The sequence below is a fragment of the Limulus polyphemus genome, unplaced genomic scaffold (genome assembly GCF_000517525.1).
Source record: "Limulus polyphemus unplaced genomic scaffold, Limulus_polyphemus-2.1.2 Scaffold7391, whole genome shotgun sequence".
Classification (NCBI taxonomy): domain Eukaryota; kingdom Metazoa; phylum Arthropoda; class Merostomata; order Xiphosura; family Limulidae; genus Limulus; species Limulus polyphemus.
In genome coordinates this window covers 11,803-30,435 of record NW_013673001.1, presented here as the reverse complement: position 1 = coordinate 30,435, position 18,633 = coordinate 11,803, and the positions used below count along the sequence as shown (strand labels likewise).

At 35.5% G+C, this 18,633-nt stretch overlaps 1 protein-coding gene across 1 annotated transcript in view; it reads left to right on the top strand.

Moving 5' to 3' along the window:
• Positions 1–1,174: 1,174 nt before the first annotated feature.
• LOC111089796 overlaps positions 1,175–18,633 on the top strand; it is a 20,940-nt gene continuing 3,481 nt past the window's right edge. Inside the window, exons 1-2 of the mRNA XM_022402894.1 lie at positions 1,175–1,417; positions 16,340–16,491. Of these exons, the coding sequence (XP_022258602.1) occupies positions 1,387–1,417; positions 16,340–16,491 (183 nt within the window). The 5' untranslated portion in view covers positions 1,175–1,386. The remainder of the gene's footprint in view (positions 1,418–16,339; positions 16,492–18,633) is intronic.

The window sequence follows — 18,633 nt, the reverse complement described above, 5'->3', positions numbered from 1 at the left end:
TGAATTTTAATTTTGTGCTTGTAAATTCTGTAAATTTAATTAAGTTATTGTTAATTGTTTATTGGTTTAATGTAAGTGGCTATTGTTCGGGACGAACAATACTAAGGAAGGGGTAGTGTTACGACAGCGGAGGTCACGTGACGCTAGTAACGCGTCATATTCTCGAAGCTTCCTGAATGCTCTAGCGTTTACTAGATATGCGGTAGTCTTGTATATATAAGACGTGTCGGCAACAATGTGTAATTGAACTGCGGACAGAGTATTGTTGAGTCGAGCACGTGAGACGTTCGTTGTGAATTATAGCATTTGTTATAGCGCGACTGTTGAAATTAAGTGTATTGCAAAGTTGTATTCAGAAAGAATAAACCAGTTTTATTTAAGAAAGGACTTGTATCGCTAAAGTTTCTTCCGAAATAATTTTTACGGAAAATTAACTAACAAACGGAGGCGTAACAATATATTTTAATTTTCAACTATTGATGAAACTAATCAATATACATAAGTGCTAAATTGTCACATTCATATGTATTTTTATTCTAATTGATCTTTAACTTATAATAATGGATGATTAGAACAACATCGCAATAAAACTTCATAAATTGATTTATCTAAAGCAGCGTTTCTCGAACTTTTTTGGCCACGGAACACTTTTCAGCTGAGAAAATCTTACGGAACACTAGACACATGAAATATCAGTGTAGAGGGTATGTTGCGCGCGCAGCGCTCTCTAGATTTGTATATTATTCATTTATTTATTTAATCAAATTGCATATTACTGAATTTTTACATTTTTATGCTTATAATATATTTTAGGTACAAACCTCTCCACTAAGATATTATGTAGAATAAATATGACATCTTCTATAATTCTTCTTCAATGCGAACTCGATAGTATCTAATTCTAATACATAGGAAAGTATTTCATAATAAGTTATGATCGTACGGAAAGTGTTAAATACTTTATTAAAATTTAAAATCGTGATTTTATCACGGAGCACCTATCAATCTCGGACGGAACACCAATGTTCTGCGGAACATAGTTTGGGAAACGCTGATCTAAAGAATTGTTTTGTCAACTTTTTTCTTTTGGAGTGCGTCAGTTTTTATCCGACAGATGGCAATGTATGTAAACAGCGCGAATTACAGTGTTTAGAAACTAGCGCAAGAAAATAAATATAACTGCATTTATTAAATGGGACTTGATTTATTTTCAATTTTTGATAGACTTATACATCAAAAACAAGAGTGTGCTGTGTTGCCAGTGAAAGCAATATCTTAGCTTTTGTTTTTTATAAAGCTGTAGAATATATCTACTAGTACTAATTAAATTTAAAATAATATTAGAAATAGAATCTAATTAATGCTGGATTTCGAAAGTTTCGTACAATGGATACGCATATTTTGATACTGTGTAAAGGTAAGAAACTAAGTAAAAATTAATCAGCTTATTGTTTAATTATACAAGTTGAAATAAATAGATTCAAAGTCGTAAGAGGCAAAAAGATAATTCCTATACTATAGTATAAGAAAATCAAGTTTAAGAAACTTGAAATGTATAGTTCAACAGTAAGTTAACTAAGCCTTAACCGTAAACGTGTTCGACATGCCAAGGGTGTATTTGTACTGTTGTAGTATTACTATTACAAGCAGGCAACAAAGCATGCTACCTCAACTCAAGTAGTACTTGTCAGTTATAACTTGTAAATTGTACTTAATTATAGTATGTTATAACTCTTTGTTTTTTGACAGCCAACATGACTTTGTAAAGGGAAGATACAATTTATAATTTTAAATTTAATTAATTTTTATATGTTAACACCCGATACAGTGATAGTACTGTTGGTGTTGATGTTACTAGTAGTAGCACTAGTATAATAATAACTTATTGTTGTTGTAGAAATGAAACTTTGTAGTGAAATATAATAAAAATAAGTAATTTGATAATGAGAAACCCGAAAAATTAAATGTAAAACACATAAATTTTTAATGTTTAATAATACTAATAGTACTAAAGCATGAAACAATTTCGATCATTTAACTTTTAAACTTTAAAAGTTAAGTGAGTGAAATTGTTTTATATTTTGGTAATATTGTTAAACATTAAAAGTCTACAAGTTTTCCATTTAATTTTTTCAGGTTTGTCATTATAAAATTTTATGTTCAAGATGACCCATGGGTTCTTTTAGTTAGTTTATTTTGAATTTCGTGCGAAGCTACATAAAGGCCATTTTTCCTAGCCATCCCTAATTTTGAAGTGATAAACTAGAAATAGAAGGAAGGCAGTTAGATAACACCTCCCACCATCAACTCTTAGGCTACTCTTTAGAAAGGAGTAGTGAGATTGACTGTGAGCATGGTTGAGGACAGGTTTTGGATCCTTGACCCTCAAATTGTGAGTTGAGTAATCTAACCATTGCACTAATTATTTTAGAAATGACCATAATGTAATACTGGAATAGCAGCAGTCCCCATTGTTTACTATGATAAAGTTCATACTATGGATTACAAAATAGTTCATAATTGAAAAAAGAAACCCATCAAAATTTTTGAAAATTATAGTATAGTAAATATAGAATCAATTTGCAAATTTTTATTGGACATCTGATGTTTTATTAGATTCGTTCATGTATTTCAATGAAGAAATAGTAGTTTTTTTTGTAAATATTTTTATAGCACATAACATGTTTCATACTTTTTTCAGCAGTGTTGTTGAGCATTTGAATCTTAAGTGCACTACTTTTAAAAAGGAGTAACCTACTTTGAAAACAGTATCACTTTCAATGACATTTAGACATTTTTTGATAAAATGATGGTCTAATGTTAACTAGGTATATACCACAGAATACCAAAAACCACCATTTTGCTTAAGTAATAAAATCAGTATGTACCAACAGGTGGTGCATTCTTATTAAACATTCTTCCTAGTCATCTTCACTGACAGTTAAAACGTGCTAATCTTTGACCAATGAATTAACATCACGTGGTAGTAAATCAACTAATAGCAAATTAAACCAATAATTGTTTACATGAGTAATACCATTATGAGATGATATTAGACTTAACACTGTTAAGATGTTTCAAAAAAGTAGATCAAACACTTTCAAGAACTTTGAGAAATAATCAAAGAAATACATGAATTTGTTACTAAAATAATATTTGTCCACAATACAGTTGGAAGCAACAGAAAATATGTTGATTCACAAAACAGCCTCTTGACAGTTATTACATTTAAATATTTCTTGATGTTATTTGTACTAAGTAATGGTAAGCATATAATGACTATTAGGTCTATTGTTTATTTTTGAATTATAACTTGCTTTCAATATTATTTTAAATTCAGCATTTATGTTTTAACAACAATTTAAGTATTTACTTTGAATAATTTACAAAATACAGATTCTTGATTATTAAAATATTTCATTACTCATTTTGTATTTGTCACTGATAAAGGATCTCTGTCTGTAACCCAGCTTTAGGTTGCCTTCAGATGTATTTTAAAAGCATTTCTAACTAAAAAAGTTCTCATTAAAATCTGATGATTTATTTCAAACGCTTAATGAATTACAGCTTTTTGACCTTGTTCATTTTTTCTTGATGATCCTTGACAGTATTTAATAGGACACCTTTCTGAAGTTATTACTTCCTCAATGTTCCTCAACTGGAGATGAGATTGACCTTTTCAAATCTTAAACTTGTGACCTCTTGACCTACCATCTTTAGAATTCAACAAACACAAAAATTTGATGTATTTTCTTAATAATTTTGAATTTTTCAAACTACTCTTGGACCTTCTCTTTGTAAGAGAAAACTAATTAAGAAATCCCAATCTATTATCTTAGTTCAACCCATACATCTCACAAATAATATTCTTGTATTCTTTCTCTAAATTATCTCCACTATTTCAATGTACTTCCTAAAATTGGGAGACCAAAACTGTGTAGTACTCCAAATGATGCCTGAATAGTGATATGTGTAATGATGCTGTTGCCCTTTGAGACTTGTAGTCAATATATTCAACCTAAAATTATTGCTTTACCATTTGTAGTAGAATACTGTCGTAAAGGCTTAAGAATTCAACCAATATCCCAAGATCATTTTCCTCATTCACATAATTAAAAGTATTCCCATCTGAATTTTATCACTAATTTATAGTGATAATCCTCATGCATAATATTACACTGATCATAATTAAATGCTGTCTTCCATGTATTTACCCAACAATCAACCAATTTGAGTTTTTTGTAAAATCAAATCATCTCCTTTAAAGCTAGCCTGACCTAAGAGTTTCCTATCTTTGGCATACTTAACCATTTTCCCAAATACGTCTAAATGTCAGTAACATAATTTAGGAAAGCAATGATCCCATTACAGATCACACTTTTTGTAACATTAGTTAGTCTGAACTCTGTTAATAACTTTTTTGCCTTTTTCCATCCAGCCAACCTTCAATCCATTTAAATAACCTATCCAGTTCGCTGACTGACGTAATTTAATTTTTCTGCCCTACCTTACAAAAGCTTTCTGAAAATCATATTAAACTAAATCTTTCTTTCATCCTCACTTAGATAAAAAATTAAATCATCAAGAAAAGTTAACAGGATAATAATGCATACTTTTTTTCCTTTTAAACCATTCTTGTCATGTTTTCCTTTAGTTAATAAGAAGTCTTTTGTTATGAATATGATATATGCACATAGTCCCATAATCATTGTATGGCTTCGTATTGAGTAAAAACAAGTGAGGGTAGCATAATAGGTCAGGAATTTAGGTTTCAAAATAGGGTTGAAACTTGTAAAATTTACAATCAACTTCAACCTGACTCTTCCCTAAGATTATGATGCTTACTGTGGTATTAGTCTTGCTTATGGACTTCAGTAAAACATCACAGACCATTTTCGATGACGAGGAACCCACTTTGAGACTAATAATGCTTGGAGACAGCTTGAATGGGTAATGAAGAAAAACTTTAATATAAGTTTAACATAACAGCAAATGTACAATGTTTCGACAGGGTTTTGTACCTGAAGGTGACATTTTTTAATCATTACTTTTAATTGATATTTTAATTTATGAACTAAAGCTAAACTTAACAAAATTGTATTGCAAAGGAAAACTCTTACCTTTGTAATTTGTTAAGTTTTATGGATGAATTTCTTACCTGATTGGTGATAAAAGAGTGGATTTAGTTTGTGGGACTAATGGTCATGGTGCCAAACTTGTTGACAGAAGTGATCTCTGGTGTTTCATAACTGAATAAAATAAATTGTCCTGATTTTCACAATAAATTGAAACTTGAGGGGGTAGCATGCAAAATGACAAGTATAGTAATTTCTGAGTATTTGGATGAAAAAGATAATCAGTTTAAAGGAGAAAAAACAAAAGTTATTGATATAAGTACAAATAGATAGATATAAGTAGTCTAATGGACATGAGAAAAATCATTCAAAATGTGATAAAAACACCAAATTTGGTACAGATGTAGTATACAGCATATTACTTGATGTGAGGGTGACTTGAAAAATTTCCATGTTAAGGGATAAAATCCTTGCATTTTATGTGAGAGGCACAGCTATCATGATGTAAAATAGCAAATAGAAGATACAGTCTTCTTTCCATAGGATTTTAAATTTGAGGCTGCAAGTTGAATGGCTAATGGTTTGAAATAATTTCTTTGTCCTTGATGTTGGAGGAAAACTATATTTCCAGTAAATTATATTTTTATTGAGGAAACAAACATCTTAAAAAACAGGCTTGTTTAATTAAAAGTAATTCTGATAAGGTACTCTCCCTCCACTCACAAGATTAGCTTTTCTCGTTTTGTGCTGCCCTCTGTATGCAAACTTTTTCAGAAATGCATGCCACAAGCCTTCATCATCCAAAGTTCCAACATTTCTCTCATGCAAACCTCTCCACCAATAGGAAAGCACTACCATCACTTGATGCATAACTCCCTCTATGCTCCACTACTCAACTATCACTTCTTGTTAGGCAGCTATTGAGTTCAGACATTCTTACTTACATTGTTCAGTTATCTTGAAGTGTTTTTTTATTTTGTATTTTTTATATTTTTCTTAAATTTATTTACCACTCTTCACAGTTAAGGAGTTAATATTTTTATTAGAGCATTACTTCCTCATGTTTGCCGCTTTTTCCTGCTTATGAATTTCGAAGTTGCAGTCACCATTTCGGGTATTTCGCCAGCATCTGATGCTGTATTTTTGGCAACAGATTCAGCTGGGAGATTGAGAGGTACATAAGCCAACCTCTATCAGCTGCTTCTGCCCCACTTCCTCCTGGGCCTTTTGAGCCGAGCCAGGCTGACAATGATTTTGGTAGTTTGTCCCCCCTGGAGTTTGCCGTGCCTTCCTGTTCACTACTTGATGATCGGTCTTTTCAGACTTTATCTCTCAGGTATGTGATGTTTTGTCTCTTACACCTGTTTTCTATGACCCAAGACCTTCTCTCTCTTACATGAAACTACCTTTCGTCCCTGTTTAGTCTTTCTCCCGGGAATTAGGGTTCAAGTGGACCGATTTGTCTCTGAACTGGAAGAGGGTATTAGTATGCCTTGTTCTCAATGGACTTTGGATCAGTCCACCCTTGCTTATCATCAGGTGGAATTTCCCTTTATTGATCTTGTTGGGGTCGGTTCTACCTGTTTGGGGGTAAACCCAGATTATCCTGTCCAACTAACCCAAGCATAATTTTCTCACCTTTATCTCACTCTCACGACCCTGTTAAGGTACCTTTCTTCCACAATACTGTCAGAGGCTTTTCACAGGAACCCTGAGGGGTTTTTGGCTGAAATCCTCACCATCCTTATTTCTACATTGGCTTGTATGTTGTCTATGGCTCTCGTGCTTCAAACGTGATTTGTTTGTTGTTGGGACCTGTTGGACTATGATGCTGATTTGGTGCAGACCCGTCTCTAGGCCCCTTATCTGAGGGATCTCCGCATTGCACCGTTTTTGCAGCATTATGTGTTTGATTCAGTTCCTGAGTCTTTGGAGTCATGGGTTACTTCAGCCCATTAATATTCTACCCTTACTAACTTGGTAGCTCATTTGTCACACTTGAGGACGAGCGTGGCACTGGTTCCTGTCCCCCTATCCCACCCTCCTGTGGTGCCATGGTTCAACTATTTACTTGACAATGCAAGACCTGCCAACAGCAGTACTGATGACCACATGGTTGGCTTGGGCTCAGTGGGGCTCATCTCTTGAATTTTGTTCATTGGTGGGGACCTTTTCTTGCTGATGTCTGGGTTCATAAAGTGCTTTCTGAGGATATCTTATCCCCTTTCTCCAGTTTTCCCATTACTTTCCCTTCTCCTTGGGATCCTTTGACATGCTATTGTCTGTCAGAAGTGGTTCAAGACAACAGGCTATCAGACCAATGCTTAGATGGGCAAAGAAAGGAAACCCTAGCAGTCAAGTAATAACTGTAGTGTGAGAGGAAGTAAGTATTATTGGAAATACATTTTCAATTTAAGAAAATGTTATCCTTTAGTAATTACATTGCTCAAAAACATTTTTTTTTTTGCACTATTGAACTTTTATGAGGGGATCATTCATTGACAGTTCACCCAAATAGTGTTAGATTTAAGACTACATTACTCTAATTTGGACAAATTTAGTACAGCATTAATACCCACGTACTGAGTTTGGAGTAAAATAGAAAAGTTATGGTGTTATCTGTTGGTTCTTCTGTTATAGAATGATTCATGGTCAACACAGGGCAACCTATTCTCTTAACCCTTTCACCATATAATTAGATTTCACGATTAGTCTCCAGTCAATGTCAATCAATCAGAGATGAAGTGAAATGAAGGGACACCAGCATTTTTCTCATCAAAACATTGTAAATTAACAGTATTTTTCACTGTGTTATGCATTATAATATATAAGACACACCATTGCATGTCTTGACATTAGGGTGTCAATAATTAAGGTAAAAACAGAGAAAATATGACAATCAGCTAATATGTATGTGCATTGGTGGGGTGAGTGCCTCGCATCATCTGCCAGCTGGGGCCCAAGCTGAGGGATTGTTTGTACTTGTATTTCACGCTCATGTTCTCAGATATCAGCACACCCGGTGTCTGGTGGTCGATTCAAGCTCATAGAGGATTGTTGCTTTCTGCTGTGAAGGGAAAAATGTTTTGATAACCGTGGAGAAAAGCTGATCTCTGCTGTAAATGACAATTAATCTTCCATTGACTGTAGTCACTTTCTGCACTGAAAGGGTTAAGTGGTTTTTCTTGTATTTCAGATGTTTGACATTATGGAAAGTTTAAGCCAAGAATTCTGTTTTCTTTCATCAGATTAGAAATTTGGCTATTTTCCTTGATAGTGGCAGCTTATGTTTTTCTAGATGAAAATTTATCAGTGGTTATGTAAACAGAAACCCATGATTTCACTTCTTATTATCATCATCCTCATATCCTGATTTCATTTATGTTCTAAATTATCTACCACCATTTGTTGTCATCTAGAGTGATGTTTATATAAAATGTGTGTTTAGACATTCTCTCAGTTCCTCCTTCTTAAGCTCTGGTGGTCGATGCTCTCAGCCAGAACTTGTCTCACCTTTTTCTGTATGTCTATCCTACTCTTCATCTTGTCCTTGTCCTCCCCTTGATATATGACACTCCTCATTGGGTCCTGTTCATGGCATCTCTTTGGTCTTCAAATCATTGATTTCTTTTCTCTTCCTCTGCTCTGTTCCATATTTCTTGCTTCAACCTTACACACCTTTTTTTCATCTGGGATGTCACCCATTCCTCTTCACATGTGGAATTTGTCTGGTCCATTGCCTGCAGGGCTGGACTCTCCAATCGTTTAGTCTTCTTATCCCATTCATATCATCTTTCAACTTTGTTTGTCTATCAATGGAAGTAGCAAGTTTTTGGCATTGTTTTATCTGCCACTCCCTTCCACCTGGCTGTCCTATTGTGGTCCACCTTTTGGCCTTTTTCACATAATCGTTTGACCATGGATTGTTGGTCTCTGCCATAGCTCATTATTGGATGACTTTATCAACTACATATTGCCTTTCCTGTTATCACCAGGTGTTTCTTTCCCCTGTCCTCTCCACTATGTTTTGGCCCTTCCTTCTTAACTTAAACCCTTGCCTGACTCCCATGCCTGACCGGGATTTTCTCTCGCATACTCTGTTTGAGCCATTGGCTTATTTATGTCTATACCATCTTTCTCTGAAGACATACTTTATTCTTCTTTTTGCCTGTGGTAGCTGTCATTTGGATGTATATGTCATCAATGTTTCCACATTTTTTTTCACCGTAATTATTGACTTCTCTAAACAGAACTTTTCTTTTCAAGACTTCAGCTGATCAGGAAGGTGATCATTCTTTCTCTCCTATCTCCGTCCCTTCTATCTTTCACCTCTATGATCATTTGGATCTGGACTGTGCTATTTCTGGTTTAGGCTGTGCAATATTATTTGGCATGAATGTGTCCTTTTTGTGGTTACTGCAGTTGATTTTGCCCTATGATTCTTCTTTGTCCAGGGACCTATTGCTTCTACACTTATTGCCAACTCCTTTGGTTGGTGTATTCTTACTTGGATATTGATGCTTGCAGGTTTTTTCTCAAATTCATCATCTGTATCACTCTCTTGTGTCTCATTTGCACTTTCAGATTGGCATATGAATTAATATGCACATATTCATTTCCCAATATCTTCATCATCTGGTTGTTTCATCTCGTGAAGGATTTTGACTCCATCCAGTTACTATTCTTCAATCTATACACAATCTTTGAGAAGGATAAGCACATTTTTTTCATCACATTCTTCTCTCTTATAGGATCCCACCAGCTTCGGATTTTGCCTTCCATGGTATGCTTATTTCCCAAAATCCATATTGGGTCAGAGGTTAAGGAAAGTGCTCAACCCATCTGTCCTGGCTCTACCAGTGCTCATTGCTGAGGTAGTGTGTTCTGCAAGATCATTAAAAGTATCTTCATAGTATTAAACTTACTCAGTTGCCCAATCAAAACTGTATCATTCCATGGATTATCCTGGAAAATGCCAACAGCAAGGAAGTGAGTGCCCACTTCTTTGGCTTGCATTTGCTGGCTTTTCGAAATAGGGTTTCATAGTTGCCTATTGCACTGTCTTCAGTAAAAGATCTGTCTGGCTGATGTTTGATGGGGATCTGGGCATTTATTCGGGTCTCTCCAATGTTACTTCTCCCCCCCCCCCCCTCCAAGTGGCGCACAGGATATCCTTACCACTTACTGATTCCTAGCTGCTGAGGTGGTGGATTTTGTAGTTTCTCACTGATTATGTGCAGCACAATACAATATGGTTAAAAGTGTGGCAGTCTGTGTAGTGTGGGTCACCTCCTCAAACAGCTAGTGTGCTCTCTTCCTGCAGCATGGATGTGTTCATATCCCGTGTCTGTTGAGTTGAGACACACACACACAAATTGTAATAGTCTGATCATGCTCTAACGATACTACACTTCTTAGTCACTGAGAATTTTTGTGTGGTTGTTTAGTTGGTTATGCTAAAATACCACCCATCTCTGCAACAATTGGGGCTCTTTTTTTTTTCCTTCAGTTTTCTTTTGGGTAAAGAATATACCGTGGTTGAGATGACATGCAGTTTTCCACAGGTGTGCCCCTATGGAGATCCTGCTATTGGTTGTCATACTCCATTGGCTTTTACTTCAGGCACTTCCTGAAGGAAGCTAATCTAGGTTTAATATTATCTCCAGCCCCTTCACCACTTCAATGTGGGATTCTAGCTATTATGTATAAAGAAGTGAGGTAATGTCCTGGAAGTTAGCATTTTCCTTACCATAACATCTCTTTCTGACAGATACTCCTTTCCATACATCTTCCCACCCATCCTCCATTCTTCTGGTGCACTTTATTCTTGCCTCATCCAAGAATGAAGTTATTTTGAATGCAAATGCTTAGGTGGAGTTACTGTGCAAGGAGGTTGTGGTCCCTCTTATTGGTGGAAGGCTATTGTCACTTGATGATGCCATCATTCATTAGTGCAGTTCACATTAAACATGATTTTTAGGTGGAAGTTAGCTCAAAGCTAGTGGCATTCAAATTTTATAGCCAGATGTGTAGAGGTGAGTATCTATTGGAAATACATTTTGAGGTAAGAAAAATGTTAATTTCTGTCTTCAAATTCACATAATGAAAAGATATAATCATCTTTCTTCCAAACAGGTCATTTTAGATGTTTGAAAATAGAGTATTTTGTCTTTGCCAAATTTCTTTTCTTCCATTTGGATCTCTTCTGGGGGTGGTAATAGCACCATGGGGAAACATTGCACTAGATAATACCCAAATTCCTTGAAGCTATGAGTTATTTTATTGATATGCAGTGTAAGCCTAATCTTAGACGCTGTGTGATCATTTATTGCTGGACCCATTGCAGTTTACTTGGTGAGGAGTCCATTTTTGTATGATTCAAACAAATCTTTCTGATCTTGGACAGTTGTGAGATGGAAACTATTGAACAAGGTGATCACATCAGTTCCGAACTTGTTAAGAATTAATTGGAAGATAAAAGAATAATAAAGTTCCTGGAATAGATAATAGTTCTCTAAAGGATTTGAAGGATGTTAATATTTGGATACATGAGCCACTTGCTTATATATTTTGTTAGTCCTTGGATAGTGGGCTGGTACCAGAAGGTTGGAAGATGGATAATGATCCTCCACTTTTCAAGGAAGTTGATAAAAATTGTCACAGTAATTATAGACTTATTAGATTTACATCAGTTGTGGGAAAAGTTTTGGAAAGTCTGATAAAAGATGCTTTGGAAAGTCATTTAACATTAAGGGAAAATATTGCCTTACAAAAGTCTGTTGACATTCTTTGAAAAGGTTACTGCTTATATAGATGAGGGTAAGAGTGTAAATTTGGTGTTTCTGGATTTTCAGAAAGCATTTGACATGGTGACATATAAAAGGTTTCTTAAAAAAATGATCTTTTTATGTGTGGGAAATAAATTTGTTCTTTGGATATAAAGATGGCTGGATGGAAGAAAGTAGAGGGTTGTTTTAAATGGAGTTCTGTCAAACTGGATTAATGTCAAAAGTAGCCATGACTCAGTGTTGGAATCTGTGCTGTTTTTGATTTACACAACAACATAGATGAAGTAATGAGTAAATTTTGCTTAAAATTGCTGATGGTATTCAAATTTGGTGAACATAAAGATGACATGGTTGCTTTCCTGGAGAGGTATGAAAGATTTGCTCAAAGTCATAACTGGAACAAAGGCAACTGGGCAGTCTGTCTCAACCCACTTCTGACAGGAAATAGCTTACAAGTATATACAGGCATGATGTCAGAAGATGCCATGGGCTATGGCAAATTAAAAGTAGTTTTACTGAAATGATATGAACTTATTGAAGAAGGTTTTTCGGAAGTTCAGAGTAGCCAAAACTGACACTGAAGAAACTGTATTTCTGTTTGTGGCATGTCTGTGGTGATATTTCACCACATGGACTGACATGGCCAGGTGTGAAAATAGTTTTGAGTGACTGGCAAACCTATTATTGCGAGAACAGTTTATGATCACGTGTTCAACCAACATGTCACTATTCTTAAAGGAGAGGCACGAACAGATGTGGAGGAGATGATAAAGCTGATAGAACAGTATAAGGGAGCCTATGGAGGTAGTATAATTGGAAAGTCCAAGAACATCTAGTTAAATTCGAAACCAGTGATAGCTGACCAGAAGCAGGACTTTACCAAAGGTGACAAGAGGTTAATAGATGGAAGGGAGAAGAGATGCTACGTTTGCTATAAAATGGGACACATTGCAAAGGAGTGCTAGTCCATTACCAGCAAACAACAGCAAAAACTCAACATAAAGCAGCTAGAACTATTTACAAAGACAGTGCTGGTAAGAAGCAAGAAAAGAGTGACTGGCACTATGGATGCTGCTGCCAGAAGAAAGAGAATCAAGAGTACTCATCAGATTCAGTACAAGAAAGCATATTGATTAGTGCACGACTAATGGTTGGCTCAGGTTAGCAAACAGAACAACAGAGCCAATAGTGATGGGAGCATGTGACAAATATCAAGAGGTGCCAACAAATCATAATTTGCCTGTATGTGTGAGTTATGTTGGGGACAAGAAAGTGAAGGTTCTATGAGACACTGGGTGCAGTAGTAAAGCAGTGAGAACCAGTCTAGTATCTGATGATCAGATGATGGGTAAGATATGCCTGTTTCTGTTAACTGATGGGGCAGTGAGAAAGTTTCCCATAGCAAAAATAAAGGTGGACACTCCATATTATCTATGATACATTGAAGCCATGTATATCAAGGAACCAATACATGATTTGGTGATAGGAAACATACCAGCCAGTAGGAACTAGACAGAAAGAAGATTGAGGAAGCATCTGTGGTCACCACCAGAGCTCAAGAGAAGAAGAGCAAACAAGGCATCAGTCTCCTGCAAGTGTAAAAATGTGATATCCAGAATGTAGGTTTGCAAGAACTGAAGGAAGCACAGAAAAAAAGACACTTCCCTGCAGAAACTTTGGGACATTGCCTGGGAGAAAGTCGAGCACAAGACAAAGGGGAAATATATTTATAGGCAGTTATAGTGGGGAAGTTAAACAGATCATAGTACCAACAGAATACTTGACTCAAGTGACGAAGTTGGCTCGTGAATCAATTTTTGGAGAACACCTAGGAACAAAGAAAACAGCAGAAAGAATCACCAGTTACTTCCATTAGCCGGGAGTCATCGGAGATAGTAGATTCTGCGAGTTATGTGACATCCATCAAAGGGCAATACCTAGAGGGAAGATAGCCAAAGTGCCATTGGGGGAAGATGCCTTTCATAGAAGAGCCATTCAGCAGAGTAACTGTGGACTTGATCATGCCACAAGCACATGTGTTTGACAAGGGCAACTGGTATGTAATGACAGTAGTCGACTATGCAACATGTTATCCAGAAGCAATAGCACTGGCGAAGATAGACACAGAAAGAGTAGCAGAAACTCTGGTGGAGATATTTTGCAGAGTAGGCTTTCCAAGAGAAATCCTGAGTGACAGAGGGACCCAGTTTACTTCAGAACTGATGCAGGAAGTATGCAGGCTCATCAGTACTCAGCGACTCTTTACCACCCTGTACAATCCTAAGTGTAATGGACTTTGTGAGAAAGTCAGTGAAGGTCTAAAGAGCATGCTAAAGAAGATGTGCCAAGAGAGACCACATGACTGACACAGGTACTACTTGCATGGTGTATTATTTGCTTATCAAGAAGTCTCACAAGCATGTACAGGATTTTCACCCTTCGAGTTACTGTATGGAAGAACAGTACAAGGTCAGATGCAAATATTGAATGTTATAGATGAGAGAAGAAGAGTCAGAAATAATGAACACATACCATGTGTTAAACCTCAGAAACCAGCTGGAGGAGATCTGTCAACTCACTTGAGAGAGCTTGTATGCAGCTCGAGGCAGTCAGAAGCATTTCTATGACAAGAAGGCCAAGGATCGACATTTCAAGGTCATACAGAAGGTCTTAGTTCTGCTGCCCACATACCACAACAAACTCACCCTGCAATGGAAATGACCTTTTGAAGTACAGGAAATACTCAACAGAATGGACTACAAGGTGAGTGTGAATGGGAAGACCAAGATCTACCATGCCAATCTGTTGAAGAAGTATTGGGGGGGGGGCTAATGGGTGCAGCTATTGAAACAGACATGGATGTTGCATGTGTGTCCATCATAAATGCAAAAACAGAAGACAGTGACTTTGTCTTAGAAGATGAGGACCTATTAGATCTAAGACCACTGGGTGGAGATGAGACATACAAAGATGTCGACATCAGTGAAGAACTGACTGGTAAGCAGGAAAAAAAATATCTATGAGACCTACTGTGCCAGTATGCCGATATCTTCATGAATAAACCAGGAAAGATGGACCTTGTGCAATACAAGATCGAGACCACAACCAGGGATCCAGTCAAAGTGAAGCCCTATCAGATGCCTTATGCAATGAGAGACCTGATAAAGCAGGAAGTAGAGGCAATGTTGTGAAGGTACACATATGTTATCCAAGGTTATAGTATGATTACTCTCATGGCTACTCATGTTTACTTTGGTGGTTACAAATGTACACATATGTTATCCAAGGTTATAGTATGATTACTTTCATGGCTACTCATGTTTACTTTGATGGTTACAAATGTACACATATGTTATCCAAGGTTATAGTACGATTACTCTCATGGCTACTCATGTTTACTTTGGTGGTTACAAATGTACACATACGTTATCCAAGGTTATAGTACGATTACTCTCATGGCTACTCGTGTTTACTTTGGTGGTTACAAATGTACACATATGTTATCCAAGGTTATAGTACGATTACTCTCATGGCTACTCATGTTTACTTTGGTGGTTATAAATGTACACATATGTTATCCAAGGTTATAGTACGATTACTCTCATGGCTACTCATATTTACTTTGGTGGTTACAAATGTACACACGGTATCAAAGGTTATAGTACGATTACTTTCGTGGCTACTCATGTTTACTTTGGTGGTTACAAATGTACACATATGTTATCCAAGGTTATAATATGATTACTCTCACGACTACTCATGTTTACTGGTTACAAATGTACACACGGTATCAAAGGTTATAGTATGATTACTTTCATGGCTACTCATGTCTACTTTGATGGTTACAAATGTACACATATGTTATCCAAGGTTATAATATGATTACTCTCACGACTACTCATGTTTACTGGTTACAAATGTACACACGGTATCAAAGGTTATAGTACGATTACTCTCGTGGCTACTCATGTTTACTTTGATGGTTACAAATGTACACATACATTATCCAAGGTTATTGTATGATTACTCTCACGACTACTCATGTTTACTGGTTACAAATGTACACATATGTTATCCAAGGTTATAGTACGATTACTCTCATGGCTACTCATATTTACTGTGGTTACAAATGTACACATACATTATCCAAGGTTATAGTACGATTACTCTCATGGCTACTCATGTTTACTGTTCTGGTTACAAATTAGGTGCAATGCACCTAGCCCATATGGAAAAAGTTAAGGTTTTGTTTGTTCCTTGGCTGTGAGAAGGATGCTTGTTTTTTCAATTTTAGTGGAATGGGACTGCCTAGATGGATCAAAGGTCCCTTGTTGCCCATAGCTTTTATCTTATTTTATGTAAACATAATGAAAAATAAATTCCTTATGTAATACGGTATTATAGTGATGATTTACTGGTAATGGGCATCTTTGATTTTTGTTTAAGAGCTTTCATGACATACAATCTCCATTTTAGGTCCAGAATTTCTTGATACTGTTGTTATCCATTTGAGAGAATTGATTGAAAAACTCAGAACAATTGCCAAGTGGGAATTTCAAGCACCTCATTTGACTCCTCTTTTAAAAAGAGAACACATCTATATTTCCTGCTTAATTTATGGATCAGAGGTATTTACTTTCTACATTTTTATTGACCATTTTTCTTTTTGGTGAAACATAAGAATATATTGAAGTTTAAATAAACTTAGTGGTTTGTTGTTTATTGATGATATGGTGATAAATACATTTTTACTTTGATAATTTTATATTAATACTCATATTCTATAAAACAGGTATGTATAAATAATACAGAAGAAATCAACAAACATAAAAACATAGCCTGTCATTCTTTAACTTCCAGAGGAACTGAGATGACTCTTGGCAAAATTTGCATCTCTATGTATAGAAGGTCTCTCACTATAATGCATTTGCTGTTGAGGCCATTAATTTCATTGATAATCATTTTATAAAGATGTGTGTTTTATTTTACTTTCAAAATTCAGACTCATTTGCATTTTCTTTATTAACCCTTTTTAATTCAAAGGTACAAATTCGTTGTTAACTGCATCCTTCTGTAAAACTCAAATATGCCACAAGTTTTTTAAACTTGGTATACAATCACTTTTGTGATAAAACATGATAATTAATCACCTGCATAGCTCTTAGTTTTTTAAAGCTATTTTCAGTTTATAAAAAAAATAAAAAACAGTACAAGTAGGCGCATATTGCTGCATGGTTATGCTGTGTAACCATAGCTGCTAGCACTGTGCTATGGTCTATGATGGTTGCCCTAAAGCTAATAGCTTTAAGTATGAAGAAAAATGTTCTAATCAAATCAGTTGAAAGAATGAGAAGATGGAGTCCTTATAACTTATGAAGTTGAAGTTAAAATTACATCTGCCAAAGAATATGCCAGTTATATTGGCTTCTTTGAGATGATACAACAAAGTCCTATGCCCTCAATAAGAGGGTCAAATTTCACAATACCTTATATAAGAAAGACAATGACATACACACATGGGAATTAATACATGAATAGGAAATAACTGGATGAATAAGATAATGTAAATTAGGTTTCTCTTTGTTCAGAAGGCAAAATGAACACTTTTCATTACTTTCAATATATTTTTTAAAATATTCATCACTTTTTGGCTATTATATCAGGTGAGGTGAATGAGCTATCATGTGGTATTTTCATGTGGCTTTATTTTCATGCAATTTATTGTCATTGATGAAACCTGTTAAAAGTTCACAGTGAACAGTTGCGTGTCAACTGTATGTGAACAGCTGTGTGCAAACTGTATGTGAATGGTTGTGTGTAAACTGTATGTGAACAGCTGTGTGCAAACTGAATGCTGTTTAGTTTGTTATGGTACAAAGCGTGAAGCAAAGTACTTGTGGGTGCCTTGCATATGGGGTGTTTTGTGGTGCATACACAGTACCCTGGGGAGGGGTGTCAAATTTCATGTGTCCTGACAAATTCTCATGCATACAGGACCTGGGAGTTTGGGTTACCTAGAACCCTGATTTTGCCATTTGATGTTACAGAAGGGTGGTGAGTTCAACTATGTAGATCAGAGTGCGCATGTTACAACCTTTCATGGAATTACACAGTAGTTTAATTAAACTACATAATTATCAGTGTATATTAATAAACTCTGCTTCATAATAATGTAGATGATAAATCAAAGTTTAATATTATTTAAGTTTTAAGTTCTTAACTTTATAAGAAAATATTTTTTAAAATTCTCAATCTCCCTAGTACGAAAACTGTGATGTTTGTTATCTACATCTTCCCTGTTCTCTAATATTTTTTACCACCCTCTAAGAAGTACGAAACTTAATGTCAATTACTCACTATAATGTAGTCATCGCTCAGGCAAAGCATATTTTACATAACATTCAATCTTATTGAGTTACAAAGCAATAAAATAAAAAATCAGACCACTCTTGTTACCCCCACCTGTCACACCCTTTCTTTCAGAACTTCCCAATAGTTCTCTCTGTGACATTTAAAACTGTACTATTTATAGCATTAGAAAGCCAAAGTTTTCTCTGTCAAATGATGTATTATATTACATTGTTTTCTGTACAGAGAACTGTTTATTTTCTTTCCAGTTCAAACTTTATTCCCATGAGCTTAGATGAATTTTTAATGGTTTTTGTCACACAGTTAGAAAACCAGAAAAACTGTGATAGTTATGGAACATTGTTTCATTTTTGCATGTTATTATTCTGTGTTATTTGGTGCATTATTATTTAATTAAATAA